At 39.8% G+C, this 13,636-nt stretch overlaps 1 protein-coding gene and 1 pseudogene across 1 annotated transcript in view; one reads left to right on the top strand and one right to left on the bottom strand.

Moving 5' to 3' along the window:
- Positions 1-7,248: 7,248 nt before the first annotated feature.
- The window catches only part of MAT2B (methionine adenosyltransferase 2B), a 13,405-nt gene continuing 7,017 nt past the window's right edge, over positions 7,249-13,636 (top strand). Inside the window, 1 exon segment of the mRNA XM_023516168.1 lies at positions 7,249-7,414. Within this exon segment, the coding sequence (XP_023371936.1) occupies positions 7,352-7,414 (63 nt within the window). The 5' untranslated portion in view covers positions 7,249-7,351.
- On the bottom strand, positions 9,216-9,647 carry LOC105887228 (annotated as a pseudogene).

The raw sequence follows: 13,636 nt of genomic DNA, 5'->3' as shown, positions 1-13,636 counted from the left end.
CCAGCTACTCGGAGGCTGAGGCAAGAGAATCGCCTAAACCCAAGAGCTGGAGTTTGCTGTGACCTGTGATGCTATGGCACTCTACTGAGGGTGACAAAGTGACAAAGTGAGACTCTGTCTCTAAAAATAAAAACAAATAAATAAAAATAAATAAATAAAATAACTTTTTCCCAAATTATTGAGTTGTAAGAGTTCTTTAAATATCCCAAATATTAATCAGAATCTTTTCAGATTTTTAGACAATATGAGTGACTGAGGGAAAAGTCTCAATCAATAGAGATTAATTGAGCCAGAGCTTGAGGGCATGCCTGGAAAAACAAGAGTCACAGATGCATCTATGGCTGTTTTTTCTTTCTTTCTTCTTCTTTTTTTTTTTTTAGAGACAGAGTCTCACTTTGTTATCCTCGGTAAAGTGCTATAGGGTCACAGCTCACAGCAACCTCCAGCTCTTGGATTTAGGCAACTGTCTTGCCTCAGCCACCCTAGAAGCTGGGACTACAGGCGCCTGCCACAAAGCCTGGCTATTTTTTTGTTGCAGTTTGGCTGGGGCTGGATTCAAACCCGCCCCTCTCCGTATATGGGGCTGGCCCCCTACTCTTTGAGCCACAGGTGCCACCGCTATGGCTGTTTTTTCTAAAGAGGTTTTCAGGAAGTTTAGTATTTGTATAGTTCCCCCTAAAGGGGGAAAAGCCATGAGGAAAGCGGGGCCAGGCGGTGAGGCAAACGATTACATTCCTTTCAAGCCTTATAGCAAATGTCCGCTGCAACCATTATCCAGCAAACCTATATTTTACAAAAAGATAAGGTAAAATGTTGCAGGAAAAAAAAGGGTGTGGGAGTAAAAAGAAGAACCAATAATATAGAAGTCTCAGGATGATTAAATCTCATCTTGCCTTTGTTCTGCATCTGGAAGATGAGATTGTTATGGACAGACTTAGTTTTAGGATCTAGACTTAGACTGCAGATGTAAAGTTACTATTGACATGTCTTTGTTTTATGAGGAATATATATTTTGAAGGGTTTCGAGATCAGCAAAGAACAATTTGTAAGCAAGCAGCAGTCAATGGAAACGCCTAAGGCCTTTTGCTTTTCTGTGGGGGATCTGGCTAATGTATTGGCCACACTTAAGTTAATCAACCATAGAAACTGTCCTGTTCTTTTTGTAATTCTGTTGTGCTAACATGGTGAAAAGGTTATTAGACCAGAAAAGGAAAAACTGAGGGTGTGTTTGTTATTATTATGGGTCATACAATAAGAAATGCCTTATTTTGAACCAAAAGTTTAGTTCATTGTATCTCAAACAAGAAGTAGTATGATTTATCAAAGTATGTCTCTAAATTATAGACATAGTTTTACCATCTTAATGGTAGCTTGTGGAAGCCTGCAGAGCAAGTGGCAATGAAATAATGAAAAGTGTTTTCCATGGCTTGTTGAGAATGTTTTTTCTCTGCAAGAAGTAGTCAGTTGGTGCAAGGTCTGGTGAATGCGGTGGATGACAGAGAATTTCCAAGCCCCGCTCTGTGGTTCCTGCAGAATTGTTTGCACAACCTGTGGTCAAGGTAGTCTTGCAAGAGGACTGGGCTGTCTTTATTGACTAATCTCAGCTGCTTAATAATAAGCATATTCATACTGTTGTCCAAATAGTTGCAGCAAACATTTGCTGTTAGCAATTGACCAGGTTTCACAAATCTCTAGTGGGAAATACCAGCTCGGAAACACCAAACAGACAGGATTAGCTTTTTTTGATGAATACTTGGTTTTGGACTGTGTTTCAGCACTGCATCTTATCCAACCATTGTGCTGAATGCTTGCAATTGTCAAAAAGAATAAATTTGTCATCACACATAACAATATGGTATAGAAATGGTTCACCTTTATTTTATTGAAGGAGTTTGGGGTCATCAGTTGAGGGGTTCTTGGCACGAGGAATAAAGAGACTTGACGCAAAGTCCGTGTCAGGGGTATTGAGGAATTCTGGGAGGAGCCTTCCCCAGCAAACCTCAGGTCATATTTATTATAACAAGGCAGGAAAAAGTATTTAAAAGTTACTTATTAGGCATCAGCACCATAAAAGGAGAACATGTTAAGTGTTAGAATATCTCCAATTTGTTTTTGCAAAGTCTCAGACCTTAAACAAGACCGCTGCCTCTAGTGTCAACAGACCTTTGGAATCTAGAGAATCTTTCCCATAGCCATTAGACCTGGTATTGTCACACCTCACATACACATTCTCCCTTGGAGGACAGTTTTCTGATCTCTTGCACATACACAACTCACATGTCGTTCTCCTAATTCTCTATATCTCCTAAGAAGGAGACTTATGCTAAACATCAGGTCTCGGTTTCCCCTATATGTTATGACAATAAAGAAAGGCAAACTTCAAGATGATTTCTCCTTTGATTCTAATTTAATTCACAGAGAACTCATTTATTAAGCTTCTTCTTTTTTTAATTTTTTTGTCCAGGGCTGGGTTTGAACCCACCACCCTTAGGCATATGGGGTTGGCACCCTACTCCTTGAGCCACAGGCACCGCCCCTCATTTATTAAGCTTCTTTACCTTGCTGATTTGTTTCAAATGGCCCAATACAGTTGGAATAGTAACGTTAAACCTTGCTGCTAACTCACACAGAGGTTCAGATGGATGGACTTCCTCTACGGTTTTCAGGTGTTTCTTCATTATCCACCTTGGTCTCCTGTCGCCCAAGTGGCTCAGTTTCTTGATTAAAAAATCACCAGAACAGGGCAGCACCAGTGGCTCAGTGAGTAGGGCGCCGGCCCCATATACAGAGGGTGGTGGGTTCAAACCCTGCCCCGGCCAAACTGCAACCAAAAAATAGACAGGCATTGTGGTGGGCGTCTGTAGTCCCAGCTTCTCGGGAGGCTGAGGGAAGAGAATCACCTAAGCCCGAGAGCTGGAGGTTGCAGTGAGCTGAGACGTCATGGCACTCTACCTAGGGGGACAAAGTGAGACTCTGTCTCAAAAAAAAAAAAGTCACTAGAACAAAACTTCTTAAATCATCCTCGTATTGTGTGTTCATTAGTCACATTGTTCTCGAACACTCTGTTGATATTTAGAGCTGCACTGCTTTTCCATGACACAACTCATACTTGAAAATACCACAGACTTTTGACTTACCCATGGTTTAACAAAATTTGGTCTAGATAAAAATTCCAAAGATAATCATAAACGAAAACGTGCTGTTTGAAAAAAAGAGGATATATACCGTCACAGTAAAAATAAAACAAGATTGTCAAAGTGAAATGTCAGAAATACCAACTGTCAAACTTAGTGCTTAAGGAAATTGAACATGTCATACCTAATAACCTCAACATAATGCTTTTACACAAGGTTGTAGAGTAAGTTATTCATTTGGGGAAAAGATGGACGGGTGTTGCCTTAATATCCAGACTTAACTAGCCTTTGGCAAATGGAGTTTGGGGTTCCTGAAATTCTTTAAAAATTTTTCCTTTTTAAGATTTTTGTATTAAGATTTTTTTCCCCCATTCTGTAGTTTGCTGATTCATTTTTTAATGGTGTCTTTTGATGAGCAGCAGCTTTTAATTTGGATAAATTGTATCAATTTTTAGAATTGAATAGCTTTGCTGTCTCTTGTAGCTAAGAATTATTTGCTTATTTTTAGGTCATAAACATATCTCCCTATATTTTCTTTTAGGCTATTTTAGTTTTTACATCTTCACAATGCTAGTTTTTAAGATGCCCATTTAGATGCAAACACCAAAATATATATATATATATATATAGTTTTCATAACTTATAGACCCGAATGCCTCAAGTTTACTGTGTGCTGTGTGCTCTAGATGGGTAGAATATAAAGAGTAACTGATTTTTTGAATGGCTCAATTTATTTGTTTTATGTTAATAGGTTTAGAGGGTACAAGTTTAATCCTGCGGCATATCTGTATTATAGAGTGGTAGAGTCTGGGCTTTTGGTGCACCCCTCACCCTAGACGTGTACTTTGTACCCTATAGGTTAATTTTTCATCTCTTCCCTATCCAACTTCCGGGTGAGTCTCTAATGTCGGACATACCACTCTGTGTGCCCTTGTGTAGCTATAGTTTAGCTCTGACTTACAAGTGAGAACGTGTAGCATTTCTTTTTCTGTTCCTGCGTTACTTAGAATAATGTTCTCCATTTCCACCCAAGTTGTTACGAAAGATGTTATTTTATTTTTTCTTATCATTGAGCATGGCTGAATTTGAATGGCAATTTTTGTTCCTAAACTGGTACAGTGTTTCCAAGTTTAACTGAACACATTCACTCTTGAAACTCTTAAAAAAATATTATCGGGCTTCGCTCTTAGAAAATGACTTTGTTCTGTAGTCCGTGGTGCAGGCTTCACTCACCTAGAAGTCCTTAATAATCGTTGAAGCTTGCTCTATGTATCATTCTCCCAAATGGTCAGAGGGTAGGACAAAGTTAATGGAAATGGTCTGATGCATTTTAATTTATGTATTGCTACCAGAGTGCCTTTTACTGTCCTTTGTAATAATGAATTAAAAGTTCTTGCGGAGAGTCTTAAGAGATAAGGGGATTTCCAGTAAAAATAATAATAAGAGGGAAAAAAAATAAAAAGGACTTGGGGACGGGCTCTGCAGAATTTTACTAAACATTCGGTGGCAGTAAGGTGTAACTGAATGAAATTATAAAAACTGTTCCTTTCCGGGCAGGAATCCAGTGAACGATCTGTGTGTTTTCAGTTGCTGGTTCTTTGCTTTTCCTCTGCAAGGGAAAATTGCAACAAGTCTTGACAGGAAGTTGCTGGGCTCCCTCCTTTTTTTTTTTTTTTTTTTTTTTTAATAGTTCATTCTACCAAATGGTTTTGCTAATGTACCCCGGCTTGGCTGGCAATTAAACATGAAACTTCTCATTGGGTATTTTCAAGACTACTACGGGGAATCAGCTGCCAGCTTACTGCCATGTGGAAAACTGCACGAGATTCCGGGATTGGAATCAAAATGCTAATTTAAAAGGTCAAGCGAAGCTGTGCCTCACGTTTTGGTGTGCCTGCGCTCTCTGTAGGCAGAAGCGAACAAAGACCCTGAGAGAGAACCCAGAGCCTGAAACCCGTCCTGTATATGTTGTCCTGAAATAATTTTGGAATCATGCCTGAAATGCCGGAGGATATGGACCAGGTAAGAGCTAGCAATTCAAGAAATGAAGCATTCTATACAGAGGAAGAGTTGTTTTGAAAGCATTCCAGAGAATGCCTGGTAAAAAGCAGAATGGCTTTGTAAAAATAATAGAAGTGGGTGTCATTCATTTCCTTAAAACAGTACCTGGGCACAAAGAAGAATAAATCAACTATAGATTGATAGATGGAATCAGATTATGGAGAATTTTAGCTAAATCTCCTTAACTGGCAAAAACAAAATGCAAAACAGAACAGCAGTTTCATTTATTGGATTAACTGTAGTGATATAAGTGAAGGTTCTGTTATACAAGTAAGGAATTTATGTCTCGGTCGTGTGCTTCAGACTTTGTATGAATTGAATCGTCTAAAGTAACTTTGATATGCTAGTCTTTAAATTTATAGACTTAGCCACCACACGAAGTTAGACGTTGCCTAAGTAAGAATGACGTTTGATTCACATAGAAGGTATCATCCAAAGAAAATGATTAAAAACCATACCCAAACATCTGCCCCTACAACTGTACCTAACTTTCAGGGCAAGTATCAGATTTTTCAAATGTCAACTTAAAACTTTTTGCACCGCTGCTCTGGGAATCGAAATGCTAATTGCATATCCAGGTCCTTAAATCTTAACGTTTAGCACTTCCCCCCCCCCGCCCCCAAATCGTAAATTAATTGCAACTAGAAACTTTAAAATAACATTTCCTAGTTCCTAAGAGAGAAGTTGTTGAGAGGCTCTTGGATCTGGTCCCCTCCCCCCATGCTTTCTTTGTTGTCTCCGGGTTACTTTTGTTCAGTGCTGAGGCAGTCCTTTCAAGGATTCTCTAAATAATGCTAGTCCGATGAACAGTAAATAATAGCCTGGATTAAAACAAAAAAAACCCCAGTAAAATTGAAAAGTGAGCGACTGCAGACAGTTACTGTTCCAAAGAAATTTTTAACGTTTACATGAATAAGAAAATGAGTTCTCGTTGGAGCTTCGGGAGGAAAGAAAGTCTGGGGCCTCTGACATAGAAAAACTTTTTAAAAGGTTGCTTGGCCCTTATGTATAAATTATGCTAAGAAGGATTAAGAAAATAAGGCCTCCTTAGAAAATCCAAGCAGTGGTCACGTTTGCGGGTGACGTTTAAAGCTCGATCTCCTGGCTGGCTGTACAAAAATTCCAGACTTGGGTCTGGAGCTACAGAGTCTTTGCTGGGGTTATTTTTCTGCGTCAATTTTCCAGCTCTCCAGTTTTGACTCAAGGACTCGGCGGTATTGAAGTGGAAGGCAAATCAGTTGGGTGCTGGGCGAGCCTGAACACTTAGGGCTGTTGGTTTTGATTTACTTTTTAAAGGCGAATAGTAGTAGAACGCCCATCATTGCATTCTGGTTGGCTCTTTAATTTTTTAGCAAGTCTGGGCTTACAGAGCTCAAAGCTGCAGCCTCCATGGCGGAGCGTCTCAAAGTGTGGTCTCCACTCCTGTTAACGCCACTAAGTGGGGTCCCGAGCTCTACTATAAAGGGTTTATTGTAGGTAAAATCCAAGAACCTGCGTTTTGAAGAGGTACTCCAAACTCAAATAATTCAACACCTTTTTGGTTAAAAGTAGTTACACATTTTTGAGATTTCATACATCTTAATATTTAGGATCCCAGAAAGACAAACAGCTCACCTGCCGACACTTTTATTTTTAGTCCCTTTTTCTAAATCTTTCAAGACGCACACCTAAAGCCAGAGATATGTTCATTGTGCTCCTCCCTGCCCCTCTCCCTCTCAGGACTTTTAAAATGTTATATTCGATTTTTTAAGATGACATGCCCAGTTGATTATTATGCACTGCGCAGCCTGCAGACTTGAAACTCTAGGGCGATTCACTTAAATCCTAACCGCATTTAATTAGGAAAAAGAAAAAAAGTACACAAATAAGCAAAATCTCCACAAACTTGAAAGCATTGCTTAAGGTCAGGGCCTTTGTTTTGTGTACCACTTTAAGAGATGGCGCGAGGGCTGGGAGGGAGCGTCCCGCGTGCGCCCGCCCCCTTCTGGGGCGTCGGCGGAGCGTGGCCAATCAATGGAGGCGACCGTGGCGGCGGAAGCCGGAAGCAAGGAGAGGGGTCGACCTGGGCCTGAGAGAGGCGGGCCGAAGGCGACTGAGCTAAGGCCCGCGGCAATCGTGGTCGCGGCCGCTGCGGCGGCGGCGCGAAAACGGCGGGCATGGTGGGGCGGCCGAAAGAGCTCTCCATCCACTTTCTTCCTGGAAGCTGCCGGCTAGTGGAGGTGAGGGAGTCGGTTCTGGGGTTGGGGGTCTGGGGTAGGAACCTGGGACGCCGGGGGACCAACAGGGTCCGCGGGGAGATGGGGGCTGCCCAGATGCGACTCGTGCGAGCCGGAGAAGCGGTCCAGGAGCGGTCTCGGAGCCTCCTTCCCGGCTGCAGAGCCCGGGCGGTGCCACAGAATTTGTTTATCTCGGCGCACGCCGCTCGGTGTTTCTTTCGCAGCCGCTGCGGCCGGAAGCGAGTCTGTGGAGGTTTTACTTTCGAGGTCTGTCTCAGCTCTTGGGAACGGACAGCTTTTCCATAGTTGTTTGTGTTTTGAGCCTTCAGTTCATGTGTGGTTCAAATTCCTCAATCTTAAAGCTCATGGCTTTGAGAAAAACAGGAACATGGCTTTTCAGGAACAGTATTGGAGATAACTTAATAAAGTCTTAGCTCGTACGAGGGATAATAGGGTTAGTCTTCATAAGTATGAGACACTGTTACTGCCCTATTTTACAGATGAGAAAACTGAGGTGCAGTAGGTGAGAAATTGGTCCAACTTCATTCGGTAAAATGGGTGCAGGGATTCAAATATAGGTGTTATCTCAGGGATCCCCTCATATACTACTACATTATATGTCAGAGCGTCCTTCAATACACAAAATATTTACAGCTTGGTTATTAGAAGATTGCTCATGCCCAGACCAATATTTCTATAGAGATACGAGAGAATAGGGTTGGGTTTTGGCTGGTGTGGTTCTTTTGTTTGGTTGTTTTTTAAAGAAGAGTCTCACTCTTGTTGCCCAGGCTAGAGTTCTATGGTGGGCTGTTTTTGATAAGACGAAGTTTTTATGCTTCCAAAATGCAGTTAGTGTTTTCAAATCACTTTGGCTCTTTCAGGATAAAGTTAGTATAGATGGTCTGATTAAATCTGTGTTGTTCCTTTGTGCCCCAAGCAGTTCTGAGTGCGTGTTACGTATTGTTTATGTGCGTTTATGTGTGTGTATAAAGCTTAAGCTGCTTTTCACAGCAGGAGTTCAGTAAACAAAAATGGCTTTTCATGTTTTCCTTCATTAAAACTGAAGTTTGGCAGCTAAACCTTTACAACGTACTTGTTGCTCTCTCAAAACTTGTAAAATTAAACTCATGGGAATAGGAACTTTTTTTTTTTTTTTTTTTTGCAGTTTTTGGCTGGGGCTGGGTTTGAACCCGCCACCTCTGGCATGTGGGCCGGCGTCCTATTCCTTTGAGCCCCAGGCGCCGCCCGATGGAACTATTTTATGGTTTACATTATATTTATCACTAAAATTTAAGATTTTTTTTTTACAGTTTAATGTATTTTAATAGCAAACTTACAGAAACAGCACAGAAGACAGACAACATTAAAAACATGTATTTGCATGTACGACAACTCAGTTAGAAAAGTATAGTGAATGGATGGAATCTACTATATGATAAAAATGCTACAAACACCATTTAGTTGCCATCAATAAGAAATTTACTTGTTTTAAAAAAATCCAAATGCCGGCGGCATTGTCCAGAAAAATTTAACAGGTGTATTTATAATTGTTATAAAGTTGAACTGCTGAAACTTGTTCACTGAAACATTTTGACTCGCTTTAATGCTGCACATCCCCTCATTTTATATTAAAAATTCACGCACAAATGAAAATGGAAAAACTGCCGATACCTGATTTCTGTCCACTATTTTTCCAGTCGCAGTCATATACTTAAGTATCTTTTGACCCCATGGAGGGAAAAAATCTAACGTTCAGAACTACCTGTAACAGGAAGAAGAGAATTTTTTTTTTGATAATGAAATGTTTTCTCATCATAGCAGACTCTTAAGCATGTTCTCCACGTATGTGGCGTGCTAGCTGGATGTCTTTTGGCATAATTGTTACATGTTTAGCATGGGTAGCACACAGGTTGGTGTCTTCAAAAAGGCCAACCCATAGGCCTCACTTGCCTCCTGCAAAGCACCAATAGCTGTGCTCTGGAAGCGCAGATCTGTCTTAAAGTTCTGAGCAATTTGTCGCACCAGACGCTGGAAAGGAAGTTTGCGAATCAGAAGTTCAGTGGACTTTTGATAACGTTTTATTATCACGGAGTGCCACAGTACCAGGCCAGTAGCGATGAGGTTTCTTTACCCCTCCAGTAGAGGGCGCACTCTTGCGAGTGGCTTTTGTAGCCAGTTGCTTCCTGGGTGCTTTAGCACCGGTGGATTTCCGCGCAGTCTGCTTTGTACGAGCCATGGGTATAAAGACCTCTTTATTTAGCCCGCCTTCTTCGGCTGGAGCTCAGCGAGCTAGAGGCGGCGCTGGCGTTAGACAGCGAACACCAAGATCTTTACTTAGTGATACTTCATTCTTTTCTAGAACTTTTTTTTTTTTTTTTTTTTTTTTTTTTTTTTTGGGTAGAGACAGAGTCTCACTTTGCCACCCTTGGTAGAGCGCCGTGGCGTCTCAGCTCACAGCAACTTCCAACTCCTGGGCTTAGGCGATTCTCTTGCCTCAGCCTCCTGAGTAGCTGGAACTAGAGGCGCCCGCCACAACGCCCATCTATTTTTTTGTTGCAGTTTGGCGGGACAGGCGTTTAACCCGCCACCCTCATTATATGGGGCCGGCACCCTACCCACTAAGCCACAGGCGACGCCCTCTAGACATTTTTAATAGAAGTTAATACAGTAGAAATCAGTATCCCAGACTGTTGTGTTAGATAATTGAGAACGAGGCCTTGATCTCCCATTACCTGTATAATTTGGTATCATTTGATTAGGTAACACAATAAGAACATAATAAATGTAGCTCTGCTTTCATTTATATGGATTTAATTTTTCAAGTCTTTTTGGTGTCCATAAATCTGATCACCTGAAGTGGTTGAATTTCATACACCAAAGGGTTTATTCAATATGAGGCAGAGACAGGTGTAGGGAAGCATGAACTGATATTTGATCTACTTAGCTCATAAAGTAGAAATTGAGAAAGTAGACTTTTCGGGCAGGCACTGTAATTTGGGTGAACTAGACAGCCTTTTATTCTTTTTCCTGAATTCATTGAAGCGTTTTGGCATTCTCCTAACATAATTTGTGGAGTGAAGGTCCAGAGTAATTCTGAGAGGACTACTACTTTTCAACAATAAACAGAAATCCAACAAAACAGTGTACACTTTTAAAAGCTTTATAATTAAGAGTACTGCTTATAGAGAAACTGAAAAAAAAACTTGTTTGGCATCTTTTAAGAGGTCTTCAAACTGCAGTCTTCAAATTACTGTAATTGGCATCACCTCAGAACTTGGTAGGAGTGCAAAGGTAAACTTTCTTAAGTAGCCAAAGCTTTTTCACTCTGTATTGGTTAGACTCTTTGTGGTAAGAATAATATAAAAAATGTTAGAAATGTGGAACTATGAAGTTGGAGGAGCCTTGTTCAAATACCTCATTTTTATTAGTGAGGAGTTAGATCAATAGAGATAGAATAAGTTCTCCATGCTATTGTTTGTGGCAGTGTATAAAACTTTTATCATTCATGAAACCAAATATAAGTCCAGAGGATTGAGATAAAATCCAATGCATTTGGCTTGCCCAGTTAAGCTAAAAGACTCAAGTTCTGGGACATGTTTACCGCAGACATGTTTAGACTGCGGACATCTTTAGACTTCAGATTCATTATTTGGGAATAGTATTTTCCCTATCAGAGCTGTTCTTATGGTTGAAAGGTGTATAATGTATGTTTATATAACATAGTTTTAAAATATGTTTTAAATAACTTTTTAAAAAAAAGTTCCCTGCTCTTCTAATAAAGAAAATTCTTAAGCATTTACATCTGACCTTTGGGTATTGTGTACAGTTTCATATTTTCTTTTAGTTGCCTTACATAGTACCCTGGGGTATAAAGGTAATGAAGTTCATTTTCAGTATGCAACCAGATATTCTTTAAGTGTAGTATATTCCCTCAAGAGCTTTTGTTCATCTGGAAACTTAATACTGTAATTTTATTGACTCCAAGGTGCTCTTGATTATAAGATCATATGGGCTCTTATTTGAAGACGCAATTAAGAGTTTGGCAAAAAATACTGCCAAACTATGATACATTAAGATTCATGTCTTTTATTTAACTAATGTTAAAATGAGGAAGAAGTGTGTTTCATAGAATGAAAGTATGCAGAGATCTTAATTCACTGCTCCTCATCTTTTGTAGATTGCATAATACTTTGACTCCTAGCTTTCCTTTTTAAGGGGGAAAGATGCTCAGGATGGAGGGGTTCAGGCCTGTAATCCCAGCATTTTGGGAGACTAAGGTGGAGGGTCCTGTGAGTGGTCTTATGTACATTTCAAGACCACCCCTATCATCTTACTGAAACCTCATCTCTATAAAAAAATAAAATTAGCCAGGTGTAGTGGCACATGCCTATAGTCTCAACTACTGGACAGGCTGAAGTGGGAGGATGGCTTGAGCCCAGAAGTTCCAAGTTGTGGTAAATAAATAAATAAGTAGATAAACTCCTAGTACCTTGTCTCTACTAGGAAGGTACATGATGGAAGTTTTTTGGTTTTTTTGAATTAGCGATTTGGACCTTTTTGAATGCCTTGAACTTTCCTGGAGTTCAGGATTACAGTGCTCTTCAAACTGCAATCTTCAAATTACCATAATCACTATCACCTGGGAACTTGGTAGGCATGCAAATTAGCAGGACCCAGCCCAGACTACCAAATCTGGAAGCCCTCTCAGTGATTTTGACCCATCCTGAACACTTGAGAACCACTGACCTAAGAACTGTCATCTGTTTGCTTCTATAGAGTGAAGTAAAAGCTGAGAAATTTGGAAGAAGCCAAATCCTGTATCTTTTGTACTGTTTTCCAACAAATGTTTATAGTATTTATCCTGTGTAAATTATTTTCTGATTGTGTCCTTCCTAGACTTGGCATGTTTTCTCCTCTTTATGGTTCAGCCTTTGTAGAGCTGTTTTCTTGCCAAAATTCAAAGAAAATATTTTCCTGGCTGAAATCCTTGTTGTCACAGATCATTTGGCTTAAAGCCAAGTTTTACTACAAAGAGCCTGGGTGAAATTTCTTTTAGCTTTAAAATGTCGTTAAATGGGTCAAACTAAGGAAAAATAATTCTTAAAAATTTACATTTTATAGCCTTTCCATATTAGGTCTTGCATATGCTAGAAATACCTGATTTTGGTATCTTTTTATAGATACCAAATGCCTATCTTGGTTATTGCCTATATATTTAAGTTTTGGACAGCTCAGAATTAGGTGACTGTAACAACTCTTGACATGAAAGGACCTCAGGTCGCTTAAAATTTAACTCTTTAAAAGAATAGTCTTCTTGGGGAAGAAGAGAAATTTTTTAAACTATGCCTTGGAAACATACCATTTAAGTTGTTTCCTAAATAGTGGTTCTTTTGAATTTCTCTATGCATGGAATATTTTGGTTTTTTACAATAGAAACAGGTCAGTTTAAAATATTTTATTTTTTCTTCCCCTCTGTGTTTACTAATTATTTTATGTCAATTTAAAGTTAACTCAGGAACATTTACTAATATGGTTAAACTTAGCATTTTAGTCTTGCAAGGACCAAATTTATTTCCTTTTAATAAATTCCTTTAAAATGTTGACTAATTCTTTAACTCAGCCCTATCGAAATGTAATAAATCATTGAGATTTGAAAGAAAATTTGTTGTTAAAAACTGAGGAGCAGAAATGTCAGGTATACAGGGTGGTGCCCATAGGTCAGTGGGGGACCCTGGCCACATACACTGAGGCTGGTGGGTTTGAACCTGGCCTGAGTCAGCTAAAACAACAATGACAACTGGAACAACAAAAAATAAATAGCCAGGTGTTGTGGCGGGTGCCTGTAGTCCCAGCTACTTGGGAGACTGAGGTAAGAACTTAAGCCCAAGAATTTGTGATTGCTATGAGCTGTGACACCACGACCCTCTCTACCCAGGGCAACAGCCTGAGACTCTGTCTCAAAAAGAAAAAAAAAGAAATGTCAGGTATAACCTAAATATCCAGGCCATAAAGTAAGCCTAAAACAGTTCTCTCTAGAGGCTTAGAGCACGTTGGTCATCTGTATAGGAGCAAAACACATTGTACACACTTATAAACTGAAGAACGTAATTAAAGTTGGTTATTCATTTGGGTATCATCAGTGATAACAATAAGATTTTTTGTGATTAGGAAATACAAGTCTTATGTTCTTTTTTGGATAAGGTGATTCAAACTTTTTTTTTTTTT

Source organism: Otolemur garnettii, unplaced genomic scaffold (genome assembly GCF_000181295.1).
Source record: "Otolemur garnettii isolate 467f Iridium unplaced genomic scaffold, OtoGar3 scaffold00003, whole genome shotgun sequence".
In the NCBI taxonomy this organism is placed as follows: domain Eukaryota; kingdom Metazoa; phylum Chordata; class Mammalia; order Primates; family Galagidae; genus Otolemur; species Otolemur garnettii.
This window is presented reverse-complemented; position numbering and strand designations above follow the sequence as displayed.